Raw genomic sequence first — 13,168 nt, 5'->3', positions numbered from 1 at the left:
TTGTAATAAAGCTTGAATACCTTGCAAGTATCCGAAGCATTGTATTTTTTTCTTACAACATATTTCATAAGTTCAGACTATAATAGATAATCCTGATAGCTAAATTACTGACCGAATTTTCAGAGTGCTACGGTACAGCGGTCACGAAACATCTCACTGTTACAATTAATGACTAAGATTTTTTCATTCACATCGTACTAACGGTGTTCTGTGGCACAAAATTAAACACATGTTGTTTTTTTAAATTGCATCCAAAATGACAATCAGTTTTTAGACTCTAGTCCTGGTGTATGTTAAAACTAATTTCACAGATTTTAGTTAAACATGAGTGAGCCATGAGTGGAGAAAAATCCGAACGATTAAAGACAACACTGATTGCCAGTGCAGTGATTGTAGTAGTTGCGACTGTAGTGACATGTTCAGTCGTAACTTGGCTGGCTATTAGGTCAACCAAGGGAGATGGATTAGTTAACATCCCGCCAGCTGCGTTTATTCCAGTAACTAGCCTGTCGAAACGGATGGGCGAAGAAATAAGCAAACGGACTCTGGAAGTTGGGGAAAGTGAAGAAGAGCAGGAAAAGCTCCAGGACGAGAGCCAAAAGAGAATATTTCACCTACCACCGAGACCAAGAAATTTTGATGGTAAAAGTAAAATATTTAGAGATTCTTACGAAATATTTATGGAAATGCAAAAAAACCTTGGTTTTACAACACCTGGAGAAGTACTAGCAGAATTGGAGAAGAAAATTAAAACAGACGAAAAAAATAATAGATTAACAAGGAAATCGTAAGTATCTTGTGATTTAATACCCTCTGTTATGTAATAAATAGAAGGAATATAAAATTAAATTAAAGAAAATACGCCTTTGACATTTTTCAACTGCTGCTTATAGAAACTAAATAAAGGAGATATTTTCTAGCAATATGCGTCACCCAATACTAATTATTGATACAAATTAAATAAGAAACTATATTTTTTCAATTGAAAGTAAGGAGCAACATTTAAACTCAGAACAAACAGAAATTATTCCGTATATGAAGGGGTTGCCCACCTCCTCAATACTTCTCTAATTAAACGGCCCTTGCGTTTCAGGAGTCGTTCTTCAGAAAATAGTACAAATAGTCAAACTTTAGCGTAAAGAGCAAGGTACTGAGGAGGGAAAGAAGCCCTTCCCATACCGAATAATTTCTGTTCGTTTTGAGTTTAAATGTTGCTCCTAACTTTCAGTTGAAAAAATCTTGTTTTTTTATTTAACGTTTATCAAGAGTGAATATTGGGTCACGTATACTATTAGAAAATATCCCTTTTCAAATATCGCCGGTAAATCCAGCTCACCCTCCATTATAAGTTCCCTACCTTCACGGGAACATCCTCCGTGGAAAGTTCTCCACTCGTAAAGTACACCCCCTCCCCAGTAAAATCCCCTCCGGTCAATTCCATCCTTGCTGAAAATTCCCCCCCCCCTCTGTAAAATTTCTTGCAGATGACTCAGCCTGAAAAATTCTTCTTACAATATTTTCATTTGAAAGAGACTTTGAGTTCTAATAGTTTTTCCATCCCCTTCCGTGGACTTTTTCCCCCTAAATCCAGACCCGCTGAAAGTTTCCCCGGGCAATTCCCCCGGAATATCTCAACATGCAAAATTGAGCTGGCAAAGAGAAAGTAAGACAAATAAAAAAATTCCATAGAAGAATTCTGTCAAATCCCCCCAGTGTAATATTTCCCCTAGAAAGTTCAAAATATCCCTCCCCACGGAAAATTCTCCCGATAGAAACCCATACCAATCACAAAATCCCCCCCCCCCCCGCCCCAAAAAATATCTCTATGCTTCCCACTAGCAAATGCTATACGCAAACAATGGGCCAATTTTATAACTTGCAGGCCTTTCCTGACGGGCTGTGGGGTGTCATGTTACTACTGAAGGCATAGTTACTGAATCTTTCAACTATGTTGAACAAAATGGTTATCTCAAAATTATGATCAGACGACTTTGGGAAAAAAGGGGCATGGGATGGGAGCTAGCTTCCCTCCAATTTTTTGGTCTCTTAAAGGGGGCGCTAGAACTTTTAATTTCCGTTCGAATGCACCTTCTTCCGATCTTCTAGGATCATAAGTTCGATACAATTACCCCTGAACAAAAAACCGAAAAGAAACAAAAAATAAACACACATCCGTGATCTTTCTTCTTACAAAAAAAAGCAAAATTCCACATTTTTGTATACCCCCTTTTTTAAAAATCAGGCAAATTTTCTCAGCCTTCTATATTTTGATGAGTAACACTAAAATTGATTAATCATATATTTGGAATCAGTATAATAAGTCAATTCTTTTTATATATCTATTCATATCAAAATTTCGTTTTTTAAGGGTTTCGGTTACTAATGAGCCGAGTCGCTCCTTTCTTACAGTTCGTTACCACGAACTGTTTGACTACAAAATTTAAATACATATCGATAAAATTATTAATATCGGATATGTTCGGTTCTGATATGTTTGGTTTGGAGAAAGTAGGACGTGTTTTGAGTTACGAATCCTATATGTTTCGCGCTACTACCTATGATCTACGCTTGAAAAAGTCTCATAGTTCACACGGATGGGAAAACGATTAGGGAAAACTATCAAGGGTCGACGATAAACTGTTCACACTAATGGGGAAGTGTTCGAAGGTACCAGACGTCATGAAGGGAAGCGAAAAATTCAAATCAATGCAGCATGTATGATTCAGACTCCGAAGCTTTAATCTTGGCAGTATTTTCAGTAGTTTTAGCTCCAGTTTGCTCGAATCTGAGGAAATAGTTAATCCAGAAAAAAAATAAAAGAAGCTGGCGTGTCCGCCCATCATTTTCCTTTCATCATTTCTCATTTCAGGAAATTTCCTGCCATGTTTGTTGTTTTTTCTTTATGCTTTTACATTCTTTGTGACAAGTTTCAAATAAATATGGATAATTTCCCGCCATGGCTATAAGATTATGGATCTGCGGACGATTTATCCTCGACATGATTCTAACTTTTAAATATTTTGCCTAGGAGTTCCCATGAAACCCATCAGGCTCCAAGGGGATAAGTTGAAAAAAAATCCAACAGAAAGACATGAGGGGAAAACGGCCAATCCTGAAAGGAATTCCTTTGAGGAATGATGGGAATCCCATCGGTGTGAACTAACTATTCATTCATGACTTTTCCTCATTGACAATTTATTATAGTAATAGATGTGGAAACTGCGCCGTTAATATTTTGAAACAATGTCTGTCATTAAAATTTTTACTTGAATACTTTTGCATAATTTATATGCTTTTAGTAGCAGAAACAAACAATTTTAACATCATACCCTCGCCCCCCAGCATTACCTTGCTTAAGCTCATGGTTGTATTGTTTTTTAATTTACAATAAAATAATATGCAATTTATTGTACATTAGAGTCTGTATGTGTTTTATTGGTTATAGTTTAAATTTTATGCTTTAATAAGTTTCTGATTTTAATCAAAATGATTAATTCAATTTAATCTTATTTTTTTGTTCTGAAACTATATATTCAAACGTTTAGCTGAAAAACCAATCAAACGAAACATCCTAGTTCAACCTAATTAAAAACCTGTGTACCTCTACTATTCTTTATGGAGTGTATATTGTCACATAAAAACTTTGTATGAAAGGGTGGTCGTAGAAACTTCGAAAGTGCCTAATTCATTCGTAAATTGAGAGTCCTATATCCCTTACTAGGGATTATCAGTTATAAAAGGGAAACAAGCCATACTACCATTTTCTTGATCCCCGCCCCCACATAACCGTCCATGACCTGGGAGACAGCTGTTTTGTTCAAAAGGGTTATAGATAAAACCAACAAAGAGAAAAATCTCTAAAAAAACAAAAAACAAACGAGACTGTGGCCAGTGGAACAACGCGGATATTTCGCCTGTATACAAACAAGGCGTCTTCAGCACGAAAGACACAAAAAAGATAAAACTAAAAACCAATAAAACCACCACCAAAAAAAAAAACAACAACACTGTACAATCGGCGCAAACTAATCCACGTAGGGAAAAGATGCTAAAATAGAGTTACTTCAGTGAGGACACCAGAGTAACTGAGGAAAAATAAAAAAAACTGTAAATTACTTTAATTATTCAGTTGCGAAATAATCCTTTTGTTAGCTATTACTGAAGCAAATCGTTTTGGTCTAACAGGTAAAATAGTCCCCTGGTGATTATTTAAAATCTTTACTCCCTTATTGACAATTGATTCACTCTTTAGAAGGTTATCATAAATTGGGTCAATATTTAAATTACCCGTGTCCCTATTTATGGAAAGGTTAGCAAACATATTTATGGAAAGGTTAGCAAACAATCATTCGTCAATTGAAAGGGTTATAGATTTACTACACAGGGCGTCTGAGATAACGTTATCTCTTAAGACAGTTCCTGAGGTCTTGTTATTAAACGTATTAACAGATCGCCTTATTAAGCAATATTATTTTAGGGGTGACCTAGTGTATCATGTTTCTCAGGTGTCGTCGAGGGGATTGAAATTTTCAGTGATCATTTCTTGGACAAAGATGTGCACATAATCTTAGTGACAGGAGAGTTCTTGGAAGCCTGGAACTGGGTAAAATAACTTTTAGTCCCAGGTGAGTTTGAAGTATACACCTTTATTTAAGGGGACTAATCATACGATACTAATGACAAAACAAAACTTTGTTATTGCACAGTCCCTACCAATAGTATGTTAAAATAGTGCCAAAGTTTTATGTATTGTCTAAAAGCTTTTTTTTATTACGAAAATCTTGAACAACCACACAGACAGTTCATGGCCCAGAATATCCTAAGGTATAAGAACGATTTTAACATATTTTGTAAGTCCAAATAATTTTGGCCCAGAAAAGGGCGGAAGAACTTTTTTAGTTGACTTGAAACTTTCAAAGACATTCCGTGGATTATGAGAATCACACTTTTTTATAGAAGGGGGATGGGATAGAAGTCCATTTGCTGTTTCAAGATCATGTTGTCGCTGTAAAGGTGGGTTTTTAAATACGCAAATCACCAGAACAAGAGGACCTTGGTAAAATGACGTTGTGTGGGGCGTATTTAAAAAAATTATTGCCAGAATGTAAAAAAATCTTTCTATTCTTAGTAAATTGAAATATAAATAAGTTAATTTTCGTGGAACCTTATGCACTACAAATAAATTAATTTGTAATAATACTTCCTCTACCTACCAAGAAAACAGGGACCAAAGACAGACCAAAATATATGGTTTTCCCAATTAGCTTGAGAAAATCAAGAATCATTGCCTTTGGTGCCAATTCATGACACTTTTTTTTTATGTAAATTTAGTTTTCAAAATCTAGGGATTTTTACTTATATTTTATTTTCAGTTTATTCGTTTACAATAACAATAGTAATTTTTAATATAAAATACTTAAAACAAGTTATTTGTTTAAATCTAGGAGAAACAAAAAGATTTTTCGGGAGAAAGAGCTTGTCAAGGACTTGAAAATGGGCTAAAAAGTTTGTAGTCTTTGATCAGTTTTGAGAATGACAGCTGTAAGTCCCAGTCACAAGCAACGATACTTTAAAGCCCAGCGCCCGCTAGCGCCCAAAGAACCCAAATTCATTAATACTTTAGCGCCCAGCGCCCAGAACCCACAGCTCCCAACTTGAAAAATAAATACTAGCATTACCTATAGCACAGCAAATTTATAGTCCATTTCCTCTTTAAATAGCGATTTAAAAAAGTATCATATCTAAAGTTAGCAAATCACAGATGTTGCGGGCATAAACAAAAGAATTCTACTACTCACATTCAATTTATGTCAGCAAGTGCATTGTGTCGGCAAGGTGAATATGGCAAAGAGAGATCATTATCAATTACAGGAGGGGAGATTTGACTTCTGTCGGCAAACGCATTTCGCAAAAAGGCAAGTAGCGTGTTACAAATATTCGAGATATGTCATTCAGTGTTGGCTCCCGCACCATCTGTGATTTGCTAACTTTAGATATGATATTTGTCTTCTGTCGGCAAACACATTTCGCAGGGACATATCAAGTTACAGGAGAGATCAAATTTGGGTTCTTTCTGGGCGTTCAGAAATATTTCAAATATGTCATTCATTTTTGGGTTCTGATAAATTAAAAATGCTTGTATTACATGCATCCGGGCGTTAGCCCTGCTTGGGCTTATGATGCCCTATACAGTGTTTTTGTTAAGTGAAAAATAATTCATACTTATATTGTCGGCCAAATAAGTATTCAAATAATCAATTTATTGTCAGTACAATATATTTTTTAACTTGGGTGCCCGATTCGAAGTTGAATAAACAACCGATTGCCGGGGTCTTTGTGAGTTTGCGTTTTGCTTGCGCCTTTTATCATGTTCCTCCAGTAAAAATTGGTTTTTATAGAAAAAAAAGGAGGTAGCTTTACCAAATGTAAAATAACTTAATTTTTGGCTTTATGAATTGATACTTGGGTGTGCTGTATTTATCTTCCAAGTTGGGAGCTGTGGGCGCTATGGGTTCTTGAGCGCTAAAGTAAATGTTGCTCCATTCACACGGAGAGCCTAAAGTAAAAAAAAAAAAAATGACTTGGCCCAAATACTCACAAAAAAAGTGTCAAAGAACTTTTTGTAATTTCCAACGAAGATTTTGGAAACACAAGAGATGCATTTCTTGTCAGCTATCACATCATATTTAAGCAGGGCTGAAATAATATCAAAACAGATGAAAAGTTCTTGAAAATGAGTGTATCAATTTGGAGCTTCAAACCCGAGTCACAATAATTTTTGCAGTTTACAACCCGATTCAGTACATTGTGCATTCCGGACAAATGTTGCTTGTTCTTGTAATATGTGTTAGATTACCTTTGGTAAGATTAAGCTATAAAATTTTCAATCGACACAAAAATAACATAAGTTCAAGCCGTGGTAATTTAAATTCCATAAAGATGCGAAACTAAACTTTTCCTAAATTCCAGTCTTGAGTCTTTACCAATAAAAAAGCAATACATTTAGCATCTGAGATTCAATTTTATTTAAAGATATAATATAATATAATAGATAATATAATAATATATAATATATAATATAATATATATATAATATAATATATATATAATATATAATATAATATATAATATATATATATAATAATATATAATATATATAATATAATATAATATATAATATAATATATATATATATATATAATATATAATATATAATATAATAATATAATATAAGAAGCCAAACATAATTAATAAAGACAAGGATTTGAAACTGAATTTGGATGCATCGATTTATGATGCCCGAAAATTGATCATAATACTCATTTTATTTTTTATAGGCTTGAAACTGTAAGGGAAACTGTCAGGTTATCCTCAGTGAAAACAAAAAATTTTGCAGTTTAGTTTCAACAAAATGTGACAACAGAAACTATTACAAAATATTAGCATATACAAATGGGTTAAACGACCTTTCATGTAGACGGGAGTAAGTTAATCTAAATCAATTCTTCAGATCATTCAAATTAGTTTAACGTATTGTCTGTTGTCATGAAACTGATAAATTGTTTAACTTAAAACGTTTTAACTAATCATCCTTAGCTCACTCATAGGGTCCCTTAACTGTATTCAGCCCAACCCCAATGCACGCCCTCCCTCAATCAACTCAACCTATTGAAACTCAGCCTCCACTTAACTTAACCCCAGTAAGTCAACCCCTATTAAACTTAACCCCCATTCAACTCAACCCCCATTCAACTTAACCCCCAGTCAACTCACCCACCCTTAAATTTGATCAATCTCACTCCTTAGAAAGGTATCACTGACCTCAAGCCTATAACTAAACCCAGTTAGACATTCCGTGTTGTCGCACTTGGTGAAAATTTAATCACTGAAACCTTTAGGTGTTAGTTGTTTTAATATAATGTAATCCTCTGGTTATAATGGCTTAATGTAACATGTTCAATTTCTCTCTATTTGGAAAAAACATCAGTTGATCCTAAGTTATATTATATTTCAATTTAACAAAAACGTAATGCACATGACCAGCAAATAAGTTACTTGCTTTTTTTTTAAAGATATTCACATAATTGATTATAACCAAACAGATTATAGCCAAAACAGACTATAACAAAATTAATTACAAATACACTCTCATAAGTCAATTTTTATGTCAATGATCATTAAGGACTGATAACTGTTACTTGGTTCATTTTGATAGTAAAAGTTTATTGCAAAACAAAAAAAAATATAGGAATTTTAAAAAAGAGCTGGGACTGCTGATGTGTCCTCTTTTTCCTGTTAGTTTCTCCACCACTAAAGGCGCACTTGAAGATTTTAGAGAGCTGTTTAAAAGACCAATTGGAAGCTAATACTCACATTTACGAGGTATATACTTTACATGTGATCTTCCTTAAGATTATTTGAAATTTTGTTTAGATAGTCAATAGTTGTATATTTTTTTCTAGTTCCTCATGCTCTTAAATTTCAGTAGAGTAAAATATAATTAACTTACTTTATGCATTATTTCTCTGCGTACCAATCCGCACTTTTTTAATTTCTGATGCTATTGAGACGTATCGTTCCTCTCTCGGATTTTCAGGCTTAATGAATTATACTAAGGATTTTTTTGTTTTGTTTTTTTTTTTGGGGGGGGGAGGGTCCACAAAAGTGAAAGGCAGTGGTCCTGGCATTATTTGAAAAACGATCAGATATTAAATTAAAAAGAAACTACAACTTAAGGTTAGGATCAACAGTAAAACTTAAAATTAACAGAAATCATTCCATATATCAGAGGAGCCGCTCCTCGTTAATAACCAATTCTCTACGTTACAGTTCGACCGTTTGTTTCATTTCTGTAAGAAAGACTCCTGAATAGCAAAAGTAGTTTAAATATAAAAATTAGGTTTTTACAGGGATAAAAAATCTATTGTCACTCGTAATGATTTAGGGGGTGAGCAACACAAAAAAATGAATAAGTCCGTGTATGGTTTATGGTTACGAGTTGTATTGATTGTAGTTGAAAAACTTATGGGTTTATTTCATGGGTGATTTACATTTCTGACCTTTTTCTGGAAGGCGTGTAGGGTGAGTCTGGTTTGTTTTTTTTTCCCCTCTTCTTATAATTATTTGAATCTCCAAACCGGTTTCAAATAAATGTTGTATATTACCAAAAATTAAAAACTCATAATCTAAACCGTAAAGGGGAGCAGAAGACTGGTGTGGTATCTGCCCCTTTGTAGGTGGATAATCCTTAACATGATCAACAAGAAGTATTTAGATGGTTCCTGATAATATATAAAAAATGCTTCATAATTATAAGGAGGAAGGGAGTATTCGGTCAGGTAAACTAGACAATTCATAGTGAAGCAATGATCAATGATAACACAAATGTGACTAATTCAATTGTACATTTAATTTTAAATATCGCTATTGGAGTATGAGTGTAAAAATTCAGTTTAGTGCAGCAAGACAACGAAACATACCCTTTTCCCCCCACAACAAACGATCAAACATTTGAGATAGCCATTTCCTTCAAAACAGTCGAAAGAGATCAAATAGTCATGCCTCCAGGATTGACCCGCCCCCCCCAATCCCTGTGACAAAGGCCAATAACTATGCAAGTTACCCATTGTTTACATACAAAGTTTTCTTTATTGGGGCAAGGGGGCATGTTTGATCCGGGGCTCAAAAGGCTTAATGTATTTAGGGAAAGCTTTAGAGCTACCAGCCCCCTTTCACTTTTTAGGCCCCCTCTTTCCTCAGCACTGATTGAAAATTTTTGGAAAAAATTGTTCAAAATAGTCAGAGTGTCTAATAACTATGTTTCTGAGGATGCCATACTCCACCCCTCCCCAACCACAGGGCAAGGATTGTCAAAGTTGCAATTTGATCCTTGTTTGCATCCAGTATTTATCACAGGCAGTGCAATAGCGCTGCCTAAGTAGAGACAAGTGGAGTATGATACTAAGGATTATAAACAAATTGCTCTATCTTATATGATAGAGTGATCCCCCATTTTGTAAAGGAGGGAATAATTTATCCACGGTACAGGAGCACGTTTGAGAAATATGTAGTTTTTTCGGTGTAACAGCACTATACGTGAAAGGCAATGTACCTACTGACAAATCATGAATGGTCAAATGCAAATCAGATATCCCATTATTCAATTTGGACAATTTTAATTGTGAGATATTTCTAAATTTCGTACTTTTTTTAGCTACGTTTCTTAGCCTTTCGTAGGTGTGTGTTGTATAAAAACCATGATTTGGGATGTTTGGCATTGGAAGTACTAATACTTCAGATCGATTTAATCTATACAATTTGTCTTTGGTCGAGGAAATTAGCATGCACTGGATCCCCTCCAACTTCTGTTTGACTTTGTTTGCCCATTTTGTCATATTTTTTATGATTCTTGCGGGTCGAGTTCAGAAGGACATTTGAGGTGAAGTTTTATTTCTAAGATGAGTTTGAAAAAATAGATAGAGTTATTAATTGAAATGAAGGCAGATAGTTTGTCACTGTGCCAAAGAAAAAAGTTTATCGGGAGAGGAAGTCAGCGTAGGGATATTATAAGAATGGGGTGTCAGCTACAGGTTCAATGTACGATTCATCTTTTGAATCAGTTTCATAAAATAATTCATCATGTTCTCTCTCTCGATACGAATAATTGTTCAAGCGTAAATGGGATATACAAAAAGTCAAAAAGTAATGCTAGGAGGGAAAAACGATTTGTAATCACAGTTGAAAAATTGTTTTTTGATGAATATAAAGAAAGTAACATCTATTTAAATGATATGATTAAACCTTAGAACAGTCGTTTTTTTTATTGGTATATACATAAAGTCGAAAGTATGTTTTTTTGGAGTCAAAGATGGTTACACCAATTTGAAAAATAAATTGTTTCTAGTAGGAATTTTGAAAAAAGAACGTTTAGCTAAATAATATAATAAAGCCTTATACGTTGTTTTTATTGTTTATTGTGAGACAAAAAGTCGAACAGTAATACTGTTATTTGGGACATTCGTTAAATACAATATGAAAAATTTATGGAACAGTTCAATAAATTCAGTACAATTTATAGATTTAATAAAATAAGAATATGAATACTTTTTTATGTGTATTGAGAAAACGACAATTCGAAAAGTACCTGTGGAAGAGGAAAAAGACTTGTCCTCAAGGTTGAAAACTGGTTATAGGAGGAATATATGACCTTTTAGGGATCTCCAACATGCTAAAACTGAACCAACATACTGAACCATTGTTACGTGCTTGCATCCAACCTAGTCTAAAATAACCTTAAAAGGTCGAATAATCTCCATTAAAATTATACTTTCAGATTCAGCATGTCAGAAAACACGCTTTCATATTCAAAGGATTCAGGTTCAGGTTTCAAAGAGAATTCAAATCTTACAAAATAGAGCTGTAAAGTCAATTTATTTTAATAATCTTAATACTAAAGAAGTTTTTCTTAAATCTCAGCTGCTAACAGTGAGACAAATTTGTCAGCTCCAAACTGCTGTTTTCATGTATAAATACTTGAATAGTGTAGCACCCGCAAGACTAACACACCTTGTCCTTTTTCATTTATCGTCATATGATCATGCTTATCCAACGTCATCATCTACACATTTTTCTCTTATCTTGGATATGTGTCACACGCAAAGAGCAGCTTTTTCCATCAAATACGTTGGAGTGAAATTATGGAACAGTATTCCGCTGGAAATAAAGGATTCTGTTTCAGTTCCATCATTTAAATATTATTATAAGAAACATCTTCTTTCTACTAGTAAAAATAAATAGTTTTTAGGAGGATTCGTTCTTTTTCATGTATTGTACAGCGCCTTTCTTTCGTTTTTTTTTCAAAGTTTGTTTTTTTTTCAATTTTTTGTTTTTTTTTAAATATTAGAGTTATACAGGGACTACATTTAGGCCCTAGGGATTATTGATCAGTCCCTGGAGTTGTTTTTTATTTTTGTGTTTATGTTTAACATATTAAAAAGTTCAAAGCTCAAAGAAAATTCTTGTGTTAACTGTATAAAACTGTTAAAAATGCAAAAAATTAGTACTTAAAACTGTTTCAAGCCATATCCTACACCAAATCAGTATTAAAACCTAACTAAAATAGTTTAGACGCACACATAAGTTTCCAATACAAGACTATACTTAACTATACAAGAAACCGCAACGTGTGTTAACCCGTGTGAGGACCAGAAACCTTTTGAATCTGAGAGTGTAATGAAGCATACAGCCCATATACCCGCATTATAGCATTGTGCCCCCTAGATTTATTTGCCCTCCTATCATGATTGTGAATAATATCCTTTTCTGAGATGTTTAATTGAAAATCACCTTCGTAAGTATTTTCACTGAGGAAACTTTACATGTTAAATTGGTCGGCACCGCGAAAGGATTCAATAACGGTGCTCCCCCCCCCAGTTAGATGTGAATTTTGTCATTTATTTAAGAGGGTCGCTGGGGTCGGAGTTTCTTGGGTTCACTAAAGATTTCGTTACAAAAGCCTTCTCCCAAATATTTGTGTTAATTGTTTTTTTTTTTTTATTTTCTATATATGTAAATTCTCTAATTGCTTATCGTCAATGGCTTTACAATCCACTGTAAAATTTGTATCTCTTTCAATTTCCAAGGTATAGAAGGCTGACTAGACACAAAAAATAAAAAGAGGCAGCGTTGCTCCGAAACAGAATCAACATTATGGGACAGAGCGGGACATCTTGTACACTTTTATTCTCCTTACGAAAAAAAAGTGCCAATTACTATATTAAATTTTTATGAAGTTTATTTTACCAGAATGATCCATCAAAAGATATCTAAAACCAGTTATGACCAGACAATAGTTGTCCTTTAATAACAGAAGCCGCTCAAAAGACAATCGAAATCACATCTAGTAATTATAGCATTTTTAGCAAGTGAAATCGGATTTATTCTATTAAATCAGCCACGAATAAGAAAAATATAAAATTAAAAATAAAAACAACTAAAAAAAGCAACTCGGAACACATTGTTGTAAGTCTTATATGTTTATTAAGATCACAAATTTATAATACAGTTAAAACCAATAAATTCCAAATGTTTGTGAACATTAGCACTTTCAACAGTCAAATTAATTTAAATTAAACAAATGTTTCAACAATTTTAACTAACAACTTAATAT

General features: G+C 33.7%; 1 protein-coding gene across 1 annotated transcript in view; it reads left to right on the top strand.

Annotated features, from left to right (window-relative positions):
* Positions 1-240: 240 nt before the first annotated feature.
* LOC148953172 (uncharacterized) overlaps positions 241-13,168 on the top strand; it is a 67,762-nt gene continuing 54,834 nt past the window's right edge. The window contains exon 1 of the mRNA XM_089087895.1: positions 241-787. Coding sequence (XP_088944021.1) covers positions 336-787 — 452 coding nt within the window. The 5' untranslated portion in view covers positions 241-335. The remainder of the gene's footprint in view (positions 788-13,168) is intronic.

Source organism: Artemia sp. Qi Xiang Cuo, chromosome 4, assembly GCF_049724085.1.
Source record: "Artemia sp. Qi Xiang Cuo chromosome 4, ASM4972408v1, whole genome shotgun sequence".
In the NCBI taxonomy this organism is placed as follows: Eukaryota; Metazoa; Arthropoda; class Branchiopoda; order Anostraca; family Artemiidae; genus Artemia; species Artemia sp. Qi Xiang Cuo.
This window is presented reverse-complemented; position numbering and strand designations above follow the sequence as displayed.